The 23,694-nt window shown below is 35.6% G+C and overlaps 1 protein-coding gene across 16 annotated transcripts in view; it reads right to left on the minus strand.

Moving 5' to 3' along the window:
• The window catches only part of BAZ2B (bromodomain adjacent to zinc finger domain 2B), a 311,801-nt gene that overhangs the window by 74,344 nt on the left and 213,763 nt on the right, over nucleotides 1–23,694 (minus strand). For 12 of the 16 annotated variants that reach the window (XM_088794244.1, XM_019727243.3, XM_074336937.2 and 9 more), the window contains 9 exons: nucleotides 17,586–18,244; nucleotides 16,905–17,178; nucleotides 16,576–16,731; nucleotides 16,081–16,241; nucleotides 10,355–10,665; nucleotides 9,825–9,960; nucleotides 5,956–6,102; nucleotides 2,411–2,676; nucleotides 1,877–2,020 (listed from right to left, as the gene is read on the minus strand). In XM_088794244.1, coding sequence (XP_088650370.1) covers nucleotides 1,877–2,020; nucleotides 2,411–2,676; nucleotides 5,956–6,102; nucleotides 9,825–9,960; nucleotides 10,355–10,665; nucleotides 16,081–16,241; nucleotides 16,576–16,731; nucleotides 16,905–17,178; nucleotides 17,586–18,244 — 2,254 coding nt within the window. The remainder of the gene's footprint in view (nucleotides 1–1,876; nucleotides 2,021–2,410; nucleotides 2,677–5,955; nucleotides 6,103–9,824; nucleotides 9,961–10,354; nucleotides 10,666–16,080; nucleotides 16,242–16,575; nucleotides 16,732–16,904; nucleotides 17,179–17,585; nucleotides 18,245–23,694) is intronic. The other 4 variants (XM_074336965.2, XM_074336961.2, XM_019727241.3 and 1 more) reach the window with 1 other exon arrangement.

The following is a 23,694-nucleotide window of genomic DNA, read 5'->3' on the forward strand; positions in this document are numbered from 1 at the left end:
AAGTAGGCACTTCCTCCCCTCTGTTCTATAAATTTCTAGGTTAAAAATTTGAAATAGTGTTTGTGAGTTTGGGTTCCAACTCCTAAGTTTGGGTTTAATAAAACAACTCAAAGTTAGAGGAGCCTGAATCCACTGAATTTTGCCTCCCACACAACTTGCAACACAAACAGGATTATAAAGAGCTGCTTCTGCCTCTGCCTGCTTCCACTGTGACCTTCCCCTACACTGACTAGGAGTCATTCTCAAAAGGGAACTTCGATTTTGCAGCTCTTTTGCTAATTTTGTGTTAATGTCTAAGCCTGTTTGTTTTGGGGATTTGGGGATTGAAGTTTATCCTCTATCCAGGAATTAGAAAATCATGGAAACTAAAGACAAAAGTGAACTTAAACATGGTCAGGTCTTCCTGTGTAAGTCTTTGTCCTGGCCATGCTGATTATAAAGTCCAGTGGGCTATCCTTCTAAACATCTGATTACTTGGATAGACAGGAAAAACAAGAAGCAAATTAGTCCACATCTAGACAGCAGCTTTTGCTGTTTGGTTCACATGAGAACCAATAGTTTTAATGGTAAGAAATGTTTTCTGAATTTGGGCAGGTCCTTTCTATAATTTTAAGAAAAATAAAACAAAGAAGAAATAATCCTTTGAAAAACTGACATTTCAGCTTTCTAAGAAATAAATTAGTCATTTGGCCAATCCAGTAAATCATTTGATGTATGTGACAGGGACGCTGATCATTATGAGTTAAGTTCTACTCAACTCTTCTAAGTTGAATAATTATGGATCAGGATGATTTTCATCAAAAAGGCCCAGAAGAGCTAAATAATATACTGTATAATAATGATAACAACAATGATAATGTAATTAAACTATGTTTTATAATTATTCTTTCAATGTAAACTTCCTTCTTTTTCCATATTTTCTGTGACTTTACCAGAAGTGATGGGTACGGGCTACATTAAAAGCCAAACTGGGATGTAGGAATAAAAAGGGAGCAGGGGAGAATGGAAAGGAGAGTATAGCTGCACAGCTCCGGGCCATTCACACGTGGGATGCTTTTGTGTGGGCTTGTTCTGTGAGTGAACAGCCTCGTTCTTGTGGCTCGAAGATGGCCCAGTGTCCAGAACCAATCAATTTCCATTAATGCTATTCTCTGACAAAGATCGGCTGGCCTTACAAAGATCATGAACTGTGGCCGGGAAGACACTTCATTCTTTGGATAGGGTCACAAAGAGAATTCCCCAAACATAAGACCTCGCATATTAATTTTTGCTCCGAAAGACGCATTAGAGCTGATTGTCTGGTGAGGTCTTATGTTTGGGGAAACACAGTAATAGGCGTCTTCCACATTTAATAAATGCATTTTTAGTATTCTTCAACTCATAATAAAGCTTTTAGTATTTAAATTTCCAATGTTCTTCTATCTCTACTTTGTAACAATCTGAAAATATTACAGAATCAATTTTTGTTAAACCCTCATGCGATGATGTCAATCATCTGACACCTGATGCAATGTACAAGCTCCAGCTTACATGTCACTTACTTTAGGAGGCATCCCTGATACTTTTCCTTACCTTCCAGGGTGAGTTTGGTGCCTTTCTAATGTCAATACAGCTTGATAACGTTCCTTTTTAATTTTTTAAATAATTTTGATTGACTTGTCTTTCATACTATACTACCCTAACAAAACACACAGACACACACACACACACACACACACACACACACACACACACATATGCACGCACACTCCCTTCCTCCCAATCCAAAGGCAGGTCCTCTGTCTTTGCTATAAATTAATGCAGTTTTGGCTCACTAGAAAAATATCCAGTACATCTCAAGCATTCAGTAAATATTGAACTGAAATGATTTACTTACTGTCCACTACTTAATTTCTCTCTAATTGTGGAAAAATCCATAGGCTTCTTAATAACTTTCTTATAACCAGGAACAAGTTTCAAGTTTACAGGAAGTAGAAAAGGCCATGCGTCCTCATGAGTTTCCATTTCAGTAAGGATCATACTAAAGAAAACAATGTTTAAAATCAATATCTATGCTTTGGAGTTATTATTTTTATTAAAAATTTAGCTTTCATAACATCTTTCAAGTAAAAACAATGCAAACTAATTTACTAAAAAGAATTCATTTACCTATACTATAGACTTTACGTTTTCCTATGTATACACACTGTCAAAAAGTCTCCTTACATATGGTAGAAGGTTTCTTTTCTTTTCTTTTTTTTTAAGGCGGGTAGAGCTCACAGTGGCCCACGCAGGGACCGAGCCAGCAACCTTGGTGCTACCAGCACCACACTTTAACCAACTGAGCTAACCGGCCACCCCTGGTAGAAGATTTCTGAACAAATAAGATGGGATAATATGAATAGATAGAACATAAAAAGTAAAATAATACCTGCAAAGGGCTTGGTCCTTGGAATCATCTCTTTTAGGTTTCTTAACAGAAGTAAAACTTTCTTGTTTTGACAAGTTAATAGAAGTATTTTCCTCCATCTTTCTCTTTTTCAGGTCTTTGTTTCCTCTTTTTAGTGAACTACTTGTCGACGCAGAGTCTTCATCTTCAGTATCCCCTGTTAAAGTTACTTTCTTTCCTTTCTTTGAATCATTATTCTTTTTTCCTTTGACATGAAGTTTTTTGAATTTTAGAGTTTGACCACTTGCCTTTATTAAAAAAAAATAGGGTATAAGAAAAAAACTGTTTACAGATGTTTTATTATATTTAATTATGAAACTCTGACAGGACAAATAAAAAATATTATCTCTGATCCACAAAGTTGATCATTTTATTATTTTCAAGAGAAATCTATTAATTTGTTTGCCCATAATATTAGGCTAAAACCTAATAAAGCATGAAAAAAATTTATCTTAAGGATTCTTAAAACTTGAAGATGCTGATCTCATGGCAATCCATCACTGGTACCACAGACCTTGGTGGTATTCCTTTAGTCTAGAGGTCACTAATTGAATGAATTTAAAGATACAAAAGGACTATCATTTAGAGCACAACATAAGTAAGAACAAAGGTGAATATAAACAAAAAGATAGAGCTTATTAATAAGAAAGTTGAAGAGGTAATTAAAAAGCTAGGCCAAAACATGATAAATAGCTTATGAAATATCAAATAGAGAAAAATATTTTGTAAGATCAAATAATACTAGAAATTGATTTTTTTTTCTGTATAAAGGAAAAAAAGCATTTTCTATAAGAAGATAATTCCACAAACTTGTGGTTGCCAGGTGTGAACACAGCAGTGGTGAAGTATGGGGAAAAAGAAAAGAAAAGAAGTCTGTTTTGAGGAAGATAAAGAAATAGTACAAAGGAGATTATATTTGGAATCAAAGGTTATGAATTCCAGCTATGACTCTGTCAGTGACGAGGTATGCACTTTGTGCAAAAATATCTACGAGACCCTGTTTTTCTCATCTATAACATAAGCAACAGCACTGGCCAGGTCATTCATGCTCTAAAATTACATTAGAAAACAAAACAAAACAAAACACCATACTTCAGTGTGACCTTATGCAATCTAACCACAACTTGCAGGCAGCGCATTGATGTAACAATCGAGCCCTCTCTCCCCCAAGTCAGCAATAGAAAAATAAGTCTGAATTTTGAGTTCAATGTTATAGTAAATAGAATAGATCACAGAAGAGTGATATGCAAAGTTACTGTAAGGTAAGAATCTGACTGGAGTTGAGTTCAAGATTGAAGGAGAGAAATTGGAGGGAACCACAACAGAAACCTTTCTAAGAGTTTTCCTGCAAAGGGAAGGAGAGAAAAGGGGGAAGTGGATCGAGGAAGAAGTGAGGTCAGAAGAATGTTTTTGTTTAGTTTTCTTTTTCTTTTTTTTTTAAGATTTTATTGGGGAAGGGGAACAGGACTTTATTGGGGAACACTGTGTACTTCCAAGCCTTTTTTTCCAAGTCAAGTTGTTATCCTTTCAATCTCAGTTGTGGAGGGCGCAGCTCAGCTCCAGGTCCAGTTGCCGTGCTAGTTGCAGGGGGAACAGCCCACCCTCCCTTGTGGGAGTCGAACCGGCAACCTTGTGGTTGAGAGGATGTGCTCCAACCAGCTGAGCCATCTGGGAGCTCAGCGGCAGCTCAGCTCAAGGTGCCGTGTTCAATTTTAGTTGCAGGGGGCACTGCCCCCCATCCCTTGCGGGAGTCGAGGAATTGAACCAGCAACCTTGTGGTTGAGAGCCCACTGGCCCATGTGGGAATCGAACTGGCAGCCTTCGGAGTTAGGAGCATGGAGCTCTAACCGCCTGAGCCACCGGGCCGGCCCCTGTTTAGTTTTCTTAAGGTGGGAGAAATAGTAGCATGTTAGTAGGCTGATAACAAGAACCAGTGGAGAAGGAGAAATGGGTGACGCAGGAGAAGAGAGAGCTGCTGGAGACATACTCCCAAGGAAGTGAGAAGGGATAGGATCTGAGGGACAAGTTGGGAATTGGCTTGGTTAGAGGTACCAGCAATTCATGGCAACAGGAGAGAAGGCACAGTATGTGAGACCAGATACAGGAAGGATGGTAAACGTGGTGGAAGATTCTGGTGATATTTTCTTCTGATGGCTTCCATTTTCACAGTGAAATGGGAGTAAGGTCATCAAACGAGAATGAGAATGGAGACAGAGCTAGAGGCCTTCTCAATGCCTTGAATTTAAAGGGCCTTGTGCTTTTTCCAGCCATGTTCAGATACAAAGGTATAGGTACTGAAGAAGTCAGAGAGCTGCATTAGCCAGAAGACCAAGTGAGAAAGAGACCCCAGGGAGCCAATGGTGGACGCAGTGATTATGGTCATGGGATACGGACACATTATAAGCCAGGTTAGGAGGAGAGAGAGGACATGAAGAGGGAGAGTGACAGTGAAAAGGTCTTAAGATAAATCAATTAAAGGTTCTGGTAAAAATCAAAGAAGTGTTGGAGAATGTGGACTAGAAAGAAAGACAGTGGAGAGATGGATGTTTGGAGCTGAGTTTATGAAGAGGCAGTAGTTACTGGTAATGATTAGGTCAAGATACTAAACATGAAAGGGAATAACTGAGGTAGGGAGAGCCTAGCGGAGTCTGGCCCTCGATACATGCTGAACCTTTCGTACTTTTTACTCCTTACTATATGAGAGTTCAAAGGTTTCTCATTTAAGGTGACTGGAAAGAGACTTAAAATGCATAGGACCTAGCAACTCTACTTCTAGGTATATACCCAAGAGAAGTTAAAACATATATCATACAGAAACTTGTGTGTAAACATTCATAGCAGCATTACTAATAATAGCCAAATATGGAAAACAACACAAATGTCTATCAACTGATTAATAATTAAACAAAATGTGGGATAGCCGTTTGACTATGAAAAGGAAATATTGATACATACTAAAACATGGATGAACTTTGAAAATATTGTGCTAGGAGAAAGAAGTCAGACACAAAGGCCACATATTGTATGATTTAATTTAAATGTAAGAACCAGAATAGGCAAATCCACAAAGCTAGAAAGTAGATTAGTGGTTGCCAAAGGCTGAGAAGACAAAGGGAATGAGGAATGACTGCTAATAGGCACAAGGATACTCTTTTAGAGTCATGAAAATATTCTGGGATTAAACAGAAGTGATGTTTGTAGAACTCTGTGAATCTATTTTTAAAAACCACTGAACTGTACACTTTAAAAAGTTGAATTTTATGGTAGATGAATTATAGCTCAAAAAATTCCCGTAACTCTGCAATTTACATGAACGCATAGGTACAGACAACAATTGGTTACTAAAGGGGAGTGAGAAATGGGTAAAAGGAGTCAAGTACATGGTGAGAGATGGAAATTAGGCTTTTGGTGGTAAGCAGGTTACGGTGCATACAGATATCAAATTATAATGTTTTACACCTGAAATTTATGTTATTAACCAATGTACCTCAATTTAAAAAGAAAGCTTAGCTTTAGATCAGCTTTACCTTAGCGATGCAAGCTGGACAGAACCAGTCGCCGTCTGGTATAGTTGTGATCCTGGGTCTATGGCAGTATGTGTGACAGCCTTTGTCACAGCCGTCACAAAGGAGGAGCAGTTCTTCATTATCTCCCTTGCGACAAATCTGGCAGTACTATAATACATGAAAAATCATTTAAAATCAACACTCTGCTGTGAATAACATTCATCGGGATATTAAACACACCATACTTCCTAATTTATATTAGTAATGAACATTCCGCTTGCTAACAAAAATACAGTAGCCATACACATCTATGTATCTCTCGTTACACAGATATGGACCACATGACGGGGTGAGCAGTTCCATTGGGGTAAATGCACATTTCAGGTACACTGCAGAGAACAAAGCTAGAGGTCGAATGCCTGCACACACTTCAAAAGCATGTACACATTAACATATGAAATAATTAACATGACATTAGAGCACATAAAGCAATGAAGAGCTGTAATACATGGTGTTTTAATTTTTAAATATATTTCATTTTTTGCTTATCTTAGCATCCTCATGATATCCTGAGAAAAAAATAAGTAAGAGTTAACTTTTAAGATCAAAATTAGGAATTAGTATTAGTGTCAGAATTATATATCATATACATAATAATAAAAATATGTCCCTATATTTTGACTAAATAATCCATCTATTTTTTGTGTGTGTGATTCAAAAGTGTGTCAAAACTAGGAATCTTTGAAAATCAACCCAAATCAAACATGTGTCACAAGTGTAGAAAATGGATCCTACAAAATGATTTCTAAGGAAAATAAGTTGATAACAATAAATTAAATCAACGAATTTAAGAGGTCATTATTTATTTTCAATAACTAAAAATGAAATTATTTCTTTCCTGTTAAAAAATTTCTAATACCATTAAGAATGATAAAATCGGTAAAGAGAAGATTTTTTCCATGCATACTTATTCTGTATAACAAGTTTCACAAAGGAAAAGAAGGAAAGTTAGATAAGTAAAACTTTCGATATGGCTTTAAAAAACTGGTAAGTACTAACATTATATATTGACATTTAGTTTATATTCCCAGCCATAGTAGAAAATGGCCTGAAGTCAATATATTTAAAAATGAAAATATTTAAACTGTAAATCATTTATACTAATTTATGGTTTGTATTTATATACTCTTAAAAACAAAATAGCTTCACTGTTCAAATTTCATTTTTTATTTTTAATATAATTAATCAATCTGGGAAAGTCTAAAATAGTCTTATACAACACAGTATGCACACCTGTGATAGCTTAAGAATCGTATCAATACGGCAGATATATACTATTTAATTAAACAAATATCTATCAATTATATGAAATATATAATACTCAAATTAACATGTGTACTAAGAACAAAACCAGCAGAGTTTAATGTTCCAAGAGTAAATATTTATTTTAAGACCTTGCCTAATACTAATACCACATCGTTAAATACCTTAATACAGTGTTATTGCTCCAAGTTTGAGTTACATCTTTAAAACTTGTATTGTAAAAATATTCATTGAGAAATAACATTTGGAAGATTTTATTCAAATCCTTATAACAATAACACTTAAAAATCAGATTTGTGAACAATAAGTAAATTCTCACTGTTTTCTACAATAAATAACTAAAACTACCATAAAGTCTGTCTTACATCTCACATCTAAAATTTAAAACTAAAATTATTTTTTGATACTTATTAAGAAAGGGTGACACATAACTGAGCTCACAACACTTTTGAAAAATCACAGTAATAGCTCACAATATGTTAGAACAACTGTATTAACATTTGGTTAATTCCTTTGCCTCTATAGTAAAATATAGCAGAAGTTGCCTACTGTTTAACATTAACAATAATATAAAGCAAAACATTAGCAATAATATAAAGCACATGGTGGGCCGAGAATTATCTGGTGGCAAACTATAACAGCTTCATCTTTCCTGGTAAGCGTGGTCTCTGGCCAAGAGGGTACTTCTAAAGACACTGAGCACTTTTATATTTTGTTATGACTTATTATGAGGATCTGTTACATTTCAAATTAAAGGTTATAAAGTGCTCATTAACCTGTGAATATGAGAGTCTTTTTAAGGTAATTTCATAGCAAATAATGTATTGTGAAGCATTAAGAAAAGGAAGATCATAAGAGACGGAGTTAAATAATGATAAATGTATGTGAGTGACATGGAAAAGGTTCATGAATTTGCAAAAACTGAAATAAAGCTTTGGATAGCAGAAAGTAAGTATGCTAACACAAAGCACCATCTGGTACAAGTTTGGGGTTTCTCTGTATAGGCTGTAACAAAACTGTTCACGTCGTGGTGATTGTTTGGTTCAGGTGAGGAAAATAAGTGTACAGATTTCATTTGGATATAGGAATTCAATATTTTTGGTCATTATAGCCTAGATTTCACCAAATATATCTTGAGTGGTGACTTTAAAACTGGTTTTAATACTAACTTTTAGAAGAAAAATTATTTTTACCTGGTAAAAATGTTACCAGGTGAACTGAACAATGCCTTCAAACTTATAGCAAATTCTAATCTGGATTGGAAAAGACTTAAATTTGATCATATTGTGAAAACTGCAGATTCATTACTCCATGGATATTTTAGGAAGAAGTGAAAAACCACAAGAAACCAAATTTATTTGTACAGAATGAATTAAGGCCTTGAGTAGTCTAAGCATAGAGGCAAAAACAAAGAAAAGAATGCTAAATTATTTAAGGAGCACTTCTTTGGGGAACAACTATTTTAAGTAAAGGAATTTTACCCTTATCATTCATGAAAACAAATCTCAGACATTTGAATTTTAAAGCTAATCTGTAATTCAAAAGCAAACATTAATCAATAAAAGCCAACATATAATAGATATTTCTATATATGATATATAAGAAGGAAGAGGGACATGCACATGATTTAAAATAAGTATCTTTCTGGGAAATATAAGAAATACAGCTTTTATTTTGAACACATAGCATTTGGTGCTTGGTACAAAGTCGAAGCCACTACATGATAATAGCTAACTGGGTTTGAACAAAGAAGGTGAAAAACAAGTTTTAATTAATTATTAGAGCAAAGGAATAAAAAGACCTACTCTTCATATCATCTATATCAGATGCCAAATACCCGAATATCACTACATAAAGTAAGAATTCTCTGCTTATTTTATATTTACTTATCTATGTATTTCTTAGGATTAAAAAAATGAAAATTGATAGAAATATAAAGACATTTTAGGAATACAGTAGTACCTCGGTTTTCGAATGTCTCCATTTCGGTTTACAAACGCTGTAAATTTTATGGATCTATGGTATCATTAGATGGTAAAATTCATGCTAAATTTGCAGTTTTAAGGGTTGATTTTAAAGGTCTGGAACGGATTAATCCACTTTGCATACTTTCTATGGGGAAACAGCGCCGGTTTTCGAACATTTCAGAACTCGGACTCCAGGAACGGATTACGTTAGAAAACCGAGGTACCACACTGTACAGTGAATGTATGTAGCAACTGGAGCGTTTACAAGAGTGAAGGGGCCTGCAAAATATTTAGATGAACAACTATTATGTTGACAAAATGTAGATGAAAATTTAAGTTATGAACAATATTCAAAGGAGGGAGGATCAAGATTTAAAAAAAACAAAAGATAACACATTCGGTAAATTCCTTCAAAAAGCTCAAAACAAGGAAGAAATTATCAAAGTATACAGCATTTAAGAATAAGCAATTTCTCAAGTATAGCATATGTTATTTTGACAACAAGAAATGTATAATTAAGAAAGACCTGGAGGTTGGAAAAAAAAAAAAAAACAGAACAAAGTAAATTAGTTAGAGTATTTCTTAAATAAAAACACTTACAACTTTCATAATTGATTTTTCCCATGCTATTGATTTCTGTAACTGCTGAATGCACAGAGCTACCTGTGCAGCACTGCGAGCTTCTGATAATGCCCTTCTCCATACCCTGAGCCCTGGAGCAATATCCTCTTCAATTCTGCATTGAAATATAGAAAAATTAAGTAGGTCATGTCCACATTTATGGTTACTGAATGTGAAACAATCATCACACTGAAAGCCAAGCAATGACAAAAACATGTAACAGCCAATAAGTATAAGGTTTAAGCAACTAAATTTGATGTAGTGCACAGACTGCGGCTACGTGCCTCAAAGCTTAGTCACGATCAGGTAAATGTAAGATCACTTTGCGGGATTATCAATGCACATAACAAAAAAAACAAAAAAAAAAGTTTTTACAAAGCACCATGCAAATAGCATGATCCATATGGATCACAGACATACAGGAAGATACATAGATAACAGGCAATAGAAAATAGGCTCCAATTAGCAAAGAAGCACAATAATTTTTCAAGTTAATCTCAATAACCTACCCGTCACCATCACCACTAACGGATGGTGCAGGAGCAGGGACAGTAACTGTGCCCACATTATCCAGTTTGATCTGAATGGTGGTACTTAAGGGGCTCTTCAGATACCTTCTTTCAATGTTCCGCTCCAAATCAGCCAGCCTCGTTACAGCTATATCTAGGGGGTTGTCACTCTTCCGCTCTAGTGCCTGAGCACTGCTTTCTTCTTCGCCAGTAAATTCTCCATCATGCTCCTTGCACAATTTAGAGAATGACTTATGTTCAAAATATACCAAGTCCTCCCTTTCTGATGCAGGCTCTGGACACATCCAACCCTATATATCAAGAGAATAATGTTATTATGGTTTCCTCTTAAAATGCCTGATGGGTGAAATTACCTTTAGCTAAAATACAGCAGCAGACACCAGCAGATCTCAAGGATCTTTACTAAAAGTTTTTAGCTTGTGTGTCCTAATGGTGGTAGGTAGAAATAAGAACAGAAAATTAAAATAAGCAGTTGTAAGAAAATTTAATAACTTTTGATACTATGAGAGCTATAATGAATATCAGCAAAGTATTCTGAAGACCGAATGCTTATTAATTTCACAGGACTACTTAAATGGAAACCACTCGGTAGTCTCTGAACTTTGCTCTTCCTTTCCATTTTCATTTCTTCCACCACTCTTTTTCACAGGTCCTTGTACTCACCGTTTTTCCTTCGACCCCAGGAACTTTGCATAAGCTGTTATGTTTGTCTGTATAGCTTTTCCCTGTTCCTCTTCACCTAGTTAACTCCACTCACCCTGCAGCTCTCATGTTAAAATTTCCATCCTCAGGAAATCCTTCCCTGACCTCCGTTAGGAGGTAAATCTCCCTATTACAGGCTTTCATAGGTTTATATAATAAATACTCCATAGTCCTGTGACTGTCACAATTTGATACTACTCTGATTATTTAACATCTTTCCACCTCTAAATTTCATGAAGGCAGGGGCCATGTCCGCTTTTACTCATTCTATCTCCATCTCAGTGAAAGCCAATAGAAGGTATTCAATCTACGTATTTAATCTAAATAAATGATCTTACAACTCAGCTTGCTTATATTGATCCTCTAGCTCAAACTCCTTCAGAGTCCCTACTGTTTAACAAAATCCAATTTTTACCATGATATGTAAGTACCTCGATCTACCTTTTTCTGTCATATTCTCATTCATGCATCTTATACTGTAGTCAAATTCCACATCTCGCTGAAGCTGAATAGTGATGGGTGTCGACTGTGGTTTTACATATATATATAATAAAATAATTATCTCTTAAATATTTAATAAAAAGGATAATGTTCATTCTGATTTTAATTTAATATGTACTTACTAAGTACCTATTATTAAGTACATATATATATTCATATTCATGGGATGTGGAGTGCAGCGCAGGGAATGGGGTCAGTGGAACTGTGGTGGCTATGTGCGATGTCGGAGGGGTGGTAGATTGGGGGAGGGGGTTGTCACTTTGTGAGGGGTGTAAATGTCTATTTACTATTACATTGTTTTGTAAACCTGAAACTAATAATAATTTAAAAAAATGAAATAATACATAATAAATAAATACCTACATACATACACACATACATAAATGGCGGCGAAGGTGAAGGGGGATAAAAGGTCCAAATTTCCAGATACAAAACAAATAAATCATGGGATGTAATGTACATAGGGAATATAGTCAATAATATTGTGATGATGTGGTATGGCGTCAGATGGTTGCGGGACTTATGGTGATCACTTCTTTAGGTATATAAATGTTGAATAATTATGGTGTACCCCTGAAAGTAATATAATATTGTATGTTAACTATATTTTAATAAAAATATTTTAAAAACCCAAAATAAATTGGGAAAAAAAAGCACAGAACAAAGAGGTATGAGGAAACTGTGGGGTGATGGAAATGTCCTGTATCTTAATGATGTTGACAGTTTCACTAGTGCATACATTCATTAAAACTCATCCAATTTGCATGTTAAGTGGGTTGTTTATTAAATATTAATTATACCTCAATAAAGTTGTTTTATAAAGTGCACATAAAAAAACAACACACAGTCCCACATCTTGTCACCCCACAGACATGTCCTGAGTTTCCTGATCCTGGTGCTCTCTGCTCACGCTGTTCACTCTTACTAGTGTAGCATTCCCTGTTCTCTGACTTTCAAAAGTTTACTCATCTTCTCAAGTTCCATCTCCACTTGATGAAATCTTCCCTGATCTCTCTCAATCTCCACCAGAAATCAAGTATTCTTCTTCTAAATTCATTCATGATTCTGTACCTCTCTACAATCAATTACTAGATTCTGCAAAGATGTACACATGTCTTATCTCCCTATTATAAGGCAAGCTTTCTGAGGATAGAAATCATATTTTATCTTCTATTGTGGTGTCCACTGTCTGATGTGGAATAGGTACTTATTAAATTCATATTAAATGAAAATCAGAATGAACATTATCCTTTTTGTTAAATATTTTAAGAGATAATTATTTTATCTTATATATTGGGAGCAATTCTCCCTGTTTAACTCAGCAGAACATTTACAAAGGATGGAATTATGAATAGTACACATAAGTGCAATATAGGTACAAGTTATGTCAAATAAACCTCACTCCCATATTTTGAAAGAAATATTAAATTGCTAAATCAAGGGAATCCTGTAAACATAATATATTTTGATTTCTGTAAGGCAATAGATATGACAAAAAAAAATGAAGACTGGATTAGAATTAGAGAAGTCTAGGTGGTTGCAAACTATATCCAAAGAATGGTCATTGACAGCTTGTGACCTCAGGAAAGGTAATCTGTGCCAATGTCCAAAAGCCCTGTGTTTGGCTTGTCCTGTTAATATACTTATGAATAACTTCGTTGATTGTTATTAAAGCTATAGGTGACTTAAAACTAGGAGGGAAGTTTAATAGCCTGTATGACAGAACTAAGATAAAACTAGTTCCATGTGCTGAAAAATGTACCCAAATGAAACTAATAAAAATAGAACAATAAATGTAAATTTTAGCTTTGACGTTTAAGCAACTAATCACAGAGATACCACATGTGATACGACACACTTAAAAGCACTCTGAAAGAGGCCCAGGGTTTTTTTTTTGTGAGTGTTTTTTTTTTTTTTTTATGGTGCACACTCAGTGAAGCATGCACTCTATATGTATGCTAAAAAGCTGGAGAATTCAAATAGCATTAATAAAAGTATAATGCTGGATTAAGAAAGTAAAAGTACCACGAACACATTTGGACATATCTATGTACAATTATGGGTATAACGTTTTAAAAAGGATATTGGCACTAGTGTTTATTCAGAAGAGAATCATAGACCTAGAAACTGTTTCACAGGACTTATGGTTAAAGAATTAATTAGTTTGTAAAAGCAAAAAACTTAAAAAGAGACACAGAATCTGTCTTTAGAGGTGCTGGAAGAGTAATTAGGCTTTGCGTAAAGTCTTAGTAACAGAACTAGGACTAGAGACTTTCAGATTTTTCCTACAATGTAAAAAAGAATTTCTAAATTATTCGCGAAGTAATTTCTATTTTCTATTAAAAATAAAAATGAATGCACCACGTAGTTAACATGTCTGCACAATGGTTAGTTTCTCAGGATAAATATATAAATCTATTTTCTTTTTAAGGAAAAACAATTAGTAATATCAGGTATATAATTAAATCTTTATAGATGTTAAAACAATGTCTGTTGGTTATTTTCATCACTTATGTTTTTAGATTCTTCAAGACTACTATAATTCAAATTCATTTCTAGAATAATACAGAATAATTCAGCAATGCCTTATTAACAGGATGTTAAAACACCCCACTTAACAAAACAAATTCCACTTATCAGCTACCGAGAACACAGCCCAAGAACATCTAAGCAGCCAGATAAAGTCAATGCACCAAAATCTGAGCATGTCTCCATGAAAATCTTTTAGGTCCACACTCTGATTTTATACATAACTTAAAGAAGCTTGATGATCTGCACTGTCAACCAACAGCCAATTAGAATTGGAAAATTAGATGGTGGAAGTTGGAGGAAAATATGGCTAGTAGAACTAATCAAATTAAAACCAGCAAGTAGTAGCAACTGACCATGAGAGAGGACAAAGACAGACTATAGAAAGCAGATGAAGTAGTTTAAAAAGCGAAACACACTAGGATCATTTAATGTAGGGGCAAAACCTCTTTGCTGAGGTAATTATTATCTAAAAATTGGTCTTCATGCTGATGTCCTGTGTCACCAAGATAATTTAAATCAAACTCATTATTCTCAATTTAAGAAGGCAGTATAATGTATAACATAAGTGATCCAACAAATACGTTAAAAATTATGGCACTGAATGGAATAATTTTCATTTCTCCAGAAAATTAACTTGTGTGGAAGATTTCATTTGCTGAAGACGCCAGATAAATGAGGCATTTAAAAAAATATTGTTTTATAGTACCAGGAGGAGGATACATAGTTTCCTAGCAAATGGCTTCAGAAAATGATAAATTTTTGCTTCCCAAAGTTGGTAATTATGTTTCTGGCAAGAAAGGGATATTTTATTGCTCTGGAAAACAACATTTTTTGGAGATGCTCAAAAGTTTCCAAAAGCCAGCATTAAAGTAATTATGCAGGAAAGTTTTAATCATTGGATAGGATAGTATGATGACATTTTTTATCATTCTGAATAAAATATGAAATATCAAATCAAATTACACGGTAACTACATTTTCTACACCGTATCATGTATCTGTTTCACCCTTATTCATCATCCCTCCATTAATTCTCTGAGACAGCATCATATTATCAGTTAAGAAAGACCTTTACACTTCTCTTTATGAAACTAAAAATTCTTGCACCATGTTTACCCAAAAATAAGACCTACCCAGGCAATCAGCTCTAATGCATCTTTTGGAGCAAAAATTAATATAAGACCCAAATTATATTATAAAATATACCCATGTTATATTATATTACATTATATTATATTATATTACATTATATAAGACCCGGTCTTATAGTAAATAAGACCGGGTCTTATATTAATTTTTGCTCCAAAAGACGCATTAGAGCTGATCGTCCGGCTAGTTCTTATTTTGGGGGAAACACGGAAGGTAAAATTACTTTTTCCTGTCCATTGGAAGCCAGTTTCGTTCATCACTTGTGGTAATGCTCAGTAAATAAATTAATTATTTAATTAAAACTTTACATATATATGTAGGGTGTGTGTGTGTGTATCATCACATATATTTGGCTATACCTATAATCTCCAATTTTAAATTATATAGAGTGAAAATCTGACTCAAAACACGGCTTGTATATATTGGGGTTCCTGGTCCTATAATAAAACACTAGAGTAGGACTTTGAGAGAGCATTATTTATCATGGAAAACACTGTGATATTCTGCTTCTGGTAAAGAATAGCATACCAGAAATATTTCTGAATACCATTAAGGAAGCAGCAAGATTTAGTAAAAAGAACATGGGCTCTGGAGTCAGACAAACTCGGTTTGAATTCACATTTAGCTGCTTACTATATGACCATTCGCAGGTTACTTACTTTGAGCCTGGTTCCTTACCTGTAAGATGGGGGAAATTAATTCAGGATCGTTTTTGAGAATTCAATGAGGCCAAATGAAAACACTACGCGCAGTAACTGGCGCATAATAAATATGTTACCTTCCATTATCCTAAAGACAGATTTTATTCAAGGTCAATTTTACCTTCACTTGCAAACTTGCCGATGCAACTCTCCTTTCTAGATCTTCTACCTGTTGGAGAATACTCAGATCCATTTCCATTGCTTGTTCTTCCACTGACCAGTTCTCCACAATGTCTCGAGTCACCTGGTTTTCTTCATTTTCATTTAACTCAATAATAGCAACTACATTTGAAAAGAAATTATTTTTAAAATCCACTTTATCCCCCAATGATTTCCAGAACGTGCATAAAATCCCAGCGGTAACATGTACATGTAACTTAATACACACAAATATTCTTTTTTGAGAAACCAAACAATATGTCTGCAGGTTGTAAAAGTTCTAAGAAACTAATACCAACTTAAGAAATGTAAATAGTAACTGGTGGTTGAGAAAAATAGAAAAAAAAAGCCTATTAGTAATAAACTAAGAATTAAGACATACTAAAATATGTTTTAAGATAAAATAATTAATTCTTATAACTAAGCAAGACAGTAGAAATCTCTTTTAGGTACATACCATCCTTATTCTTGATGCAGGCTTGAGTAATGTAATCCAAGTGTTTCTGAATTTGTTTTTGTAATGCCTTTTCCCTTATTCCTCTGAGATGTAGCACTTTGAGCAAAGCTTTTAAGTCCTCGGGGTCAATAATTCTCCACCAACCAAACTGCATTTCTAAGTCAAGATAAATGTACAGATTTTATACAAATATTTTGAATATAAAGTATGGTACAATGCCAATCAAAAGATTTATAACTATATGTAAAACCACCAAAGATTCAGATATAACATAGGAATCTATAACAATGAAATAAAGTCATTATTAACTACCACCTGAATGTACCTACCTTTTGGAATAGGTTTTGGACTAGGAAAATCTACTGGTTTTGCTACTTCAACAGCTGCAGGTTGAGCTGAAGAGACTTTTTCATTCTGTGGTACTGGAGATTCGCTTTTACTTGAAGCAACATTGGGAGTCAAAAATGAATTACCATTTCCTTCTGATAATCCCAACCCTGATCCAAGAGTAGGTAAAGGTGATGTAAATGGAATATTGGAAGCAAGCATGCCAGTGGGCCACCCACAAAACTGGAGTCCCATCATAGATACGCCACTTTTCATCTGCAAAAAAATAAAACAATTTAGAAGTGGAACAATCCAAGACGTTTGGAAAAATGTTTAGAATCTAAATTATTTTTAAAGCTCTGAAAACATATTCTTTCACTTATCACAATTACAGGAAAATTAAATATAATAGCCATAATGTCAAATTCCATGTTCTTATTTGCTCCCCAAAGTAATTTCCTTTTATACTGAAACAGTAATAAGTTAAAAATTAAAGAAGCCTTTGCCTAGACTTAAACTAGAAATCAGTAGTTCTGATGAAGTTGGGTGATAGCAATTCTGACTCTCTTCAGTTTTTAAACTGTAGCAGAGAGAGTGTTATAAATATTCAGCTGATTCCCCTTGAGTGAAAATCTTCATGGTGGCAAAGATCAAATGAGGCAAAATTAAAATGAGTTACTGACCTGAAGAGGTGATAACGCAAATGGATTTAGGCCAACAGGATTCGGAGTGGACGATCCAAGAAGCGGAGCTGGAGCGGGTGACGGTGACTTAGACGGTGGCTGAGACTGAGACTGAGGCGTCACTAAAGGAGCTGCTGACACATCCGCATGGGTAAGTGAAGTGTCATCACAAGGTGTTCTTGGCAGAAGGCTAAACCATTGCCTATTCTTTTCAGTCAGAGTTTTTAACAACTGGTCACTGGGGAGAGGACTGTAGAACTTCCCTGGACCACCTGAACTGGCATTAAATAGATGACTAGAGTCCGTCTTTTCCATGTTGCTCGGCGTTGCTGTTGACTGAACGCTGCCTAGTGAATGTTTCCCACTGTTCTGGCACGACAGTGTGCACCCATTTGCACCACTACTTGACTTTGGGGTCACTACATCTGACTCAGGAGGCATTTTAGCTACTTCTAAAAGCTTGCTTAATTTTGAGAAAGAGCCAGGTTTCTGAAGAAATAGATTTGTGTTATCCTTTTCTTTGGGCTCTTCCTTTTGCTCACAGTGATCTGGATTTGAACAACTTAAAGTGTCCTCAGGAGTCTCAAATATTTCCTCTTTGATCTGGATACTTTCTGCCTTTTTCAGTTTTTCTCTTTCTTTTGCAATTTCTTCTAGTCCTACAAAAATTGAAAAGTATTATGAAGACCAGTTTTTCCAGATTAAACTAATATAGTAATTATATTTTAGTACTATTTATCAAGTTATATGCATTAATATTTGAACAAACTTTTCTAGATACTTAATACTCTCTATTTCTTCCTTTTTTATAGACTAGATTTTTTTTGGTCATTGGAAAATTAATGTAACTTTGTAATTAACCATCACAAAAAATAAATATAAAAAATATTAAAAGCCCTAATACACAGCAAAAACTACCCTTAACATTTTTGTATAAATCCTTCCAGGATTTCTCTATGCACATACAACACAGACTTAAACCTACACATTTTAAAAAGGCAATCATGTTATATACATAATATCCTAACCTACATGTGTCACTGACTAGTATTCTGTAATGCTCTTGATGTGTCAATAAATATATAACTACACCATAAATGTTAATGGCTACGGAGTAATCAATAGAATATATCATAATTTAAATCATCAGTCTTCTATTGATGCCTATTAATTGGTCCCAGTCATTCATTAAACAATGCTGTAACGATGAATGATCTTGTATCTCTATCTTTGGACTTTCAATCTTTTCCTGATTTACTTCCTCAGGATAAATTTCTAGGAAAAAAACTTATTGATTCCTAAGCTATATACTTTTCAGAGTTTTTGAAACATACTGTCTTGGAAAGCCTAGCTCAAGACACATTCATAGCAGAAGTACACACACAAGAATATCTGTTTGCCTACAACCGCAATGAAACTGAATGCTAGAGATTATTTTTTGTCTTTGCCAATCTCTGGGAGGTAAAAATCTAAATGGTATTTTTTTCTGACCACTAGTAAGGCTGAACATCTTTTCACATGTTTACTGGTATTTCTCCTTTGTGAACTTCTGGTTCATATTTTTGACCAATGTTTTAAAAATAATTTATATGAACTCTTTTAAAAATACAAATCCACTGCTTTATTCTTTGAAAGTAATATACATTCAAGGTAAAATACTGGGACATGAGAGGTATAAAATAAACCCATTCTGCCCTATACTCTCTGTCCCTATTTCTACCCTTTAGAGGTAGCCATGGTTCAATCATGTCTATACAGCCTTCCAGAAATCTTATATGCATATATATAACTATCATTTTGCACTATTACATAAATGGGATGCTACTATGCACTTTCTGCAACTTAGAATAAAATTCAGACTCCTAAGCAAGGCCTACAACCCTGAAGGACGTGGTTCCTGAAAAGCTACACAGCCTGTCACCACTCTTGTCCTTGCTAACCTTGCTCTTCCTTGCTTCCTTTATTCAGCTTCGCCAACGTGCTGTTCTTCTCTTTCTTGGGGCCTTAGCACTTGGCTGTTCCCTCTGCCTGGGACACTGTTTTGTTGACTGCCTCCTTATGCTTTATGTTTCAGATTGTCATTTCCTCAACAGAGGTTTTTCTGATCACCTTATCGAAAGTAGGTTCCCCATCCCATTCACCTTAGAATGTCTTTCTATATATTTCCGTTGCAGAATTTACCATCATACACATAACCTGTTTATTTATTTTCTATTCTATCCCACACCCCTACGCTAGAATAGAAATCAACAAGCATTACGTAAAGGCAGAGCAATGTCTGCCATGCTTATTACTGGATCCCAAACACATAACATGGTGGCTACTATACAACAGAGGCGCAATGAAATAAAAGGATGAATTTAATATTTTCAGTATAGACCTTTGATGGCTTTCTATGGCAAAACATGTAACTGTAGTTCCCTTTTCTCAATCAGCTGCATAACATACTATGTAATTTATTTAACCAATCCTCTATTAATGTTTGAAATAGCTCTCACATGCTTCTCTTGAAATTAGTTTCTATCCCAAATTAAAATCCTATACCGCAGACTTATGCTTCTAGCCAATGTGGAGTAACAGGGACTAGATTTACCCTCTTGCACGAAACAACCAAAAACAGAAAAAATATAGGAAACAACAGTTTGCAAGAAACTGGATAGAAGGTGACAAGGACAGAAACCAAATGCAGGTAAGTCCTCTGATTGCCCCAGCTTACTGCCTTGGGATCGTTTCCAGGTTACAGCTCAGGAAGGAGGAATCCAGGAGGAACGTGGTAGACTCCCTGAGCTGAGGAGATGCAACTTTGAGTACATGGAGCACCAAAGTGGCTACGGTGCTCAGGAGAGTACTAGCGAGGACAGAGCTGCATTGAGAGATATCAGAGAGACCCCTGAGTACTCAGTTGAATAACGATCAGTGCGTATGTGTGAGGAACCTCCCTAGACCAGGGGAAAAGCCACCTGAAAGCCAGTGGCAGGTCTCACACAGGCTGGGAATAGGACTTGTTCCTTCCAACCAGACTGGGAAACCTCAAGATTCACAGGTGTGAGGGAGACAACTCAGAAGGATCTGCCTCAGTTGTTAGAGGATAAATAGCCCTAGACTGAGCGAGCAGTGTTCAAGTCCTGCCTAACACAGTGAAAAAGCAAGCCCTGAAAGGATCAAACTTTCCCCCAAGGAATGTAACTGTGTTTCAGTTCAACAAAGCTCAAAAATGTTTATAGGACTTCAAAAATATCCAGTACCCAACAAGGTAAAATTCACAATGTCTGGCATCTAATCAAAATTAGAAGGTGTGCAAAGACACAGGAAAACATGACACATAATTAGAAAAACCAATGAATGAAAACACGACACACAACTTTTTAAAAATCAATGAATGGAAAACTGGCCCTGAACTGACAAAATAGTAGAATTAGCAAAGACATTACATTTGAGAAAAACAATGGCTGAAAAATCTCCAAATTTGATGAAAACTCTAAAACCACAGATCAAAGAAACTCAACAAAATCCAAGCAAAAGAAACATGAAGATAACTACACCAAGACATATCATGATCAAATTGCTCAAAACTAGTGATAGAGAAAATCTTGTAAGCAGCCAAAAAAAAAAAAAAAAAAAAAAAAATCTCATACTGCCTATGATCTTTACGTACGTCTGCACATTTGCCCCAAGAAGACCACACTATTTCATCACCTCCAATTAGGCACATGTGAAGACTCACAAATATTTTCCTCATATACCTGTGCAGATAAATTTCTTTAACTATATACAAGTTATTAGCCAGTAAGGAAGTACTAATATTTGTACTTGATTTATTCTGAGAATTGGTATCTCAAAAACCTTGTCATACATTCAAAAACAAATCAATTGACTGACCGACCAGCTGACCAACCAACCAAAGAATTTTTACTGGTTTGAGAATGGTAGATGACTTCCCATTTGTATCTAACAAAGTAGATTGACTTAATAATACATTATTTAAAAAAAAAAACCAAAAAACTTTTACTTATTTAAGTGTGTTTTTCCAGGACCCACCAGCTCCATGTCACGTAGTTGTTTCAATCTAGTTGTGGGGGGGGTGCAGCTCACAGTGGCCCATGTGGGGATCGAACCTGCAACCTTGTTAAGAGCACCGCACTCTAACCAACTGAGCTAACCGGCCGCCCTAATAATACATTTTAATATGTGGCTGTCTTTAACTTTTATATTCAAATTGCTTCATTATAAATAGCTAAATCTCTAATTAAAATGTAAAATTATTTAAAATATATATAAGATTAGTATAAAAAGATTCTTTAATAGTAAATAATTTTCTATCTCCTATTTCACATAATCGCCTGTTTTTTCCAGCCGTTACTTCTTTGACATGTGTCACTGAGTATTAATAAATATCTTCAAAACAGACTAAAGAAGAGGAAGACAAGTAAGAGATGAAACAGGGAATGCTGTTCACTTGATAAATTTCCCTGATAGTAACTACAAGTACATAATGATGAAGAAAATTCCATTGCCTAATTGAAACAAATCTTAAACGTAACAAGTTTGCTATATAGTTTTATCAGAATTACTGTGAACCATCTCAATTTACCTAACAGTTGATGGACCCCAGGGTTCAAGTGAAATTTTTTCCCCTTGGCTCTCCTTAGTTGGGCTAAAGGAGGCTAAAACTTTCTAACAGACTTGACTAAATTCTAAGTGAAAGACAGGCAAAGAATGCAAGAAATGTAAAAACATTGGCATTTAGAATAGATCTGTTTAATGGCTTCCTCCCAGGGTTTAAGACCCTTACCCATTCAATACAGCATACCCTAGGGGTACTTTCGTGTTTCCTTAACTATCATTGTGCTACCACAACCCAGTCCCTAAGAGATGTATTGCTTTTATTGTGGAGAAGACTAAAGGAAGCTGATTCTTATCAGGTGTCCATCTAGAATTGATTTTATCCTTCCCATTCTGATCAAGGAATTGTTTAAATGATGACTGATACCATCATACCGTCACCCTTTAGCTAAGATTTCCCCCACATATCCATATCAGAAATTAGGTTTTATTCTTACAGACCTAATGCTGTAACCTTATCCTAATACAAAATGGAAAAGTAACAGTCACATCACAGTATAATATATATAATTAACAATGAACTTTTTTCATTTTCCTTCCAATACTGAGTAACTTATCTACAATCTAACACACCCCAAATTGTTTTTTTAAAAAAAAAAAAGATAGTGAATTCAGGGGAACAAATCCTTGGTTTTAGCTGAGGGGGTTTTCCTCCTCCCACTTTCGTGAGGGCCAGCAGATGGATAGTGGGGCCTCTAGCCAGCTAACGTCCACTGTCCTCAGGTCCTTGACTCTTGGCATGTGTAACCCCTGGCACTGTTTCTGGACCTAGAGGTCCCTTGATATATTTGCTGTAACTTAGAGAAACTAAATGCTTTCTACCCTTCTCACACTAACCCACAAACACAGAGCAAAGAGTGGGGTATAGTGTTTCGCCTCTCACAGTGATCTTGTCACACATCCAAGTCCTGTGGAACCATTACGGGAGCCGGGAGCTCCAGTGTACTGTTACTTCTCTGCTTGTAAACTGCCTTCGCTAATAAACTTTGCTGCTGTTGGCACTATGTGTCTTATGTGTGACCAAGCATCTGCTACAAGTCAGTGTCCCACAAAGTCCTGATGTCATGGATTTCTGGAAGGGGAGCACCCAGGGGTGGAAGAATTTCTCCTCGGGGTCAGTGGTAAATCACTTGGTGGCATTAGGATGGTCCCAGAAGCCCTCAGTCTCAGTGGTGCACTAATGAGGGAGGCAGGTGGTGGGGAGGCAGCGTGACACTCAGTTCTGTCCCCCCTCCTTACCAGTTTCTAGATTTTCATGAGTCCTAAGGGAGAGGATGAACTAGAAAAGGTGATGGCAGCCCCTTTAGAAGGGAAAGTGGGGCAAACTGCCACCATCCCTCTGTTGTAACCTAGGAGGCAGCTGGTCCCGGTGGGTATGCAGCATTACCGTGAGGCACGCTCTCCAGGAGCCTCAGTGGTGCAGCTACAGGAGGAAGCTGAGCAGCAGTACAGACTAAGAGCTGGGTTCTCAGCAGGCCCGCTACCA

The sequence above is a fragment of the Rhinolophus sinicus genome, chromosome 17 (genome assembly GCF_057876585.1).
Source record: "Rhinolophus sinicus isolate RSI-liver-muscle chromosome 17, RSI-T2T, whole genome shotgun sequence".
NCBI classification, from domain to species: domain Eukaryota; kingdom Metazoa; phylum Chordata; class Mammalia; order Chiroptera; family Rhinolophidae; genus Rhinolophus; species Rhinolophus sinicus.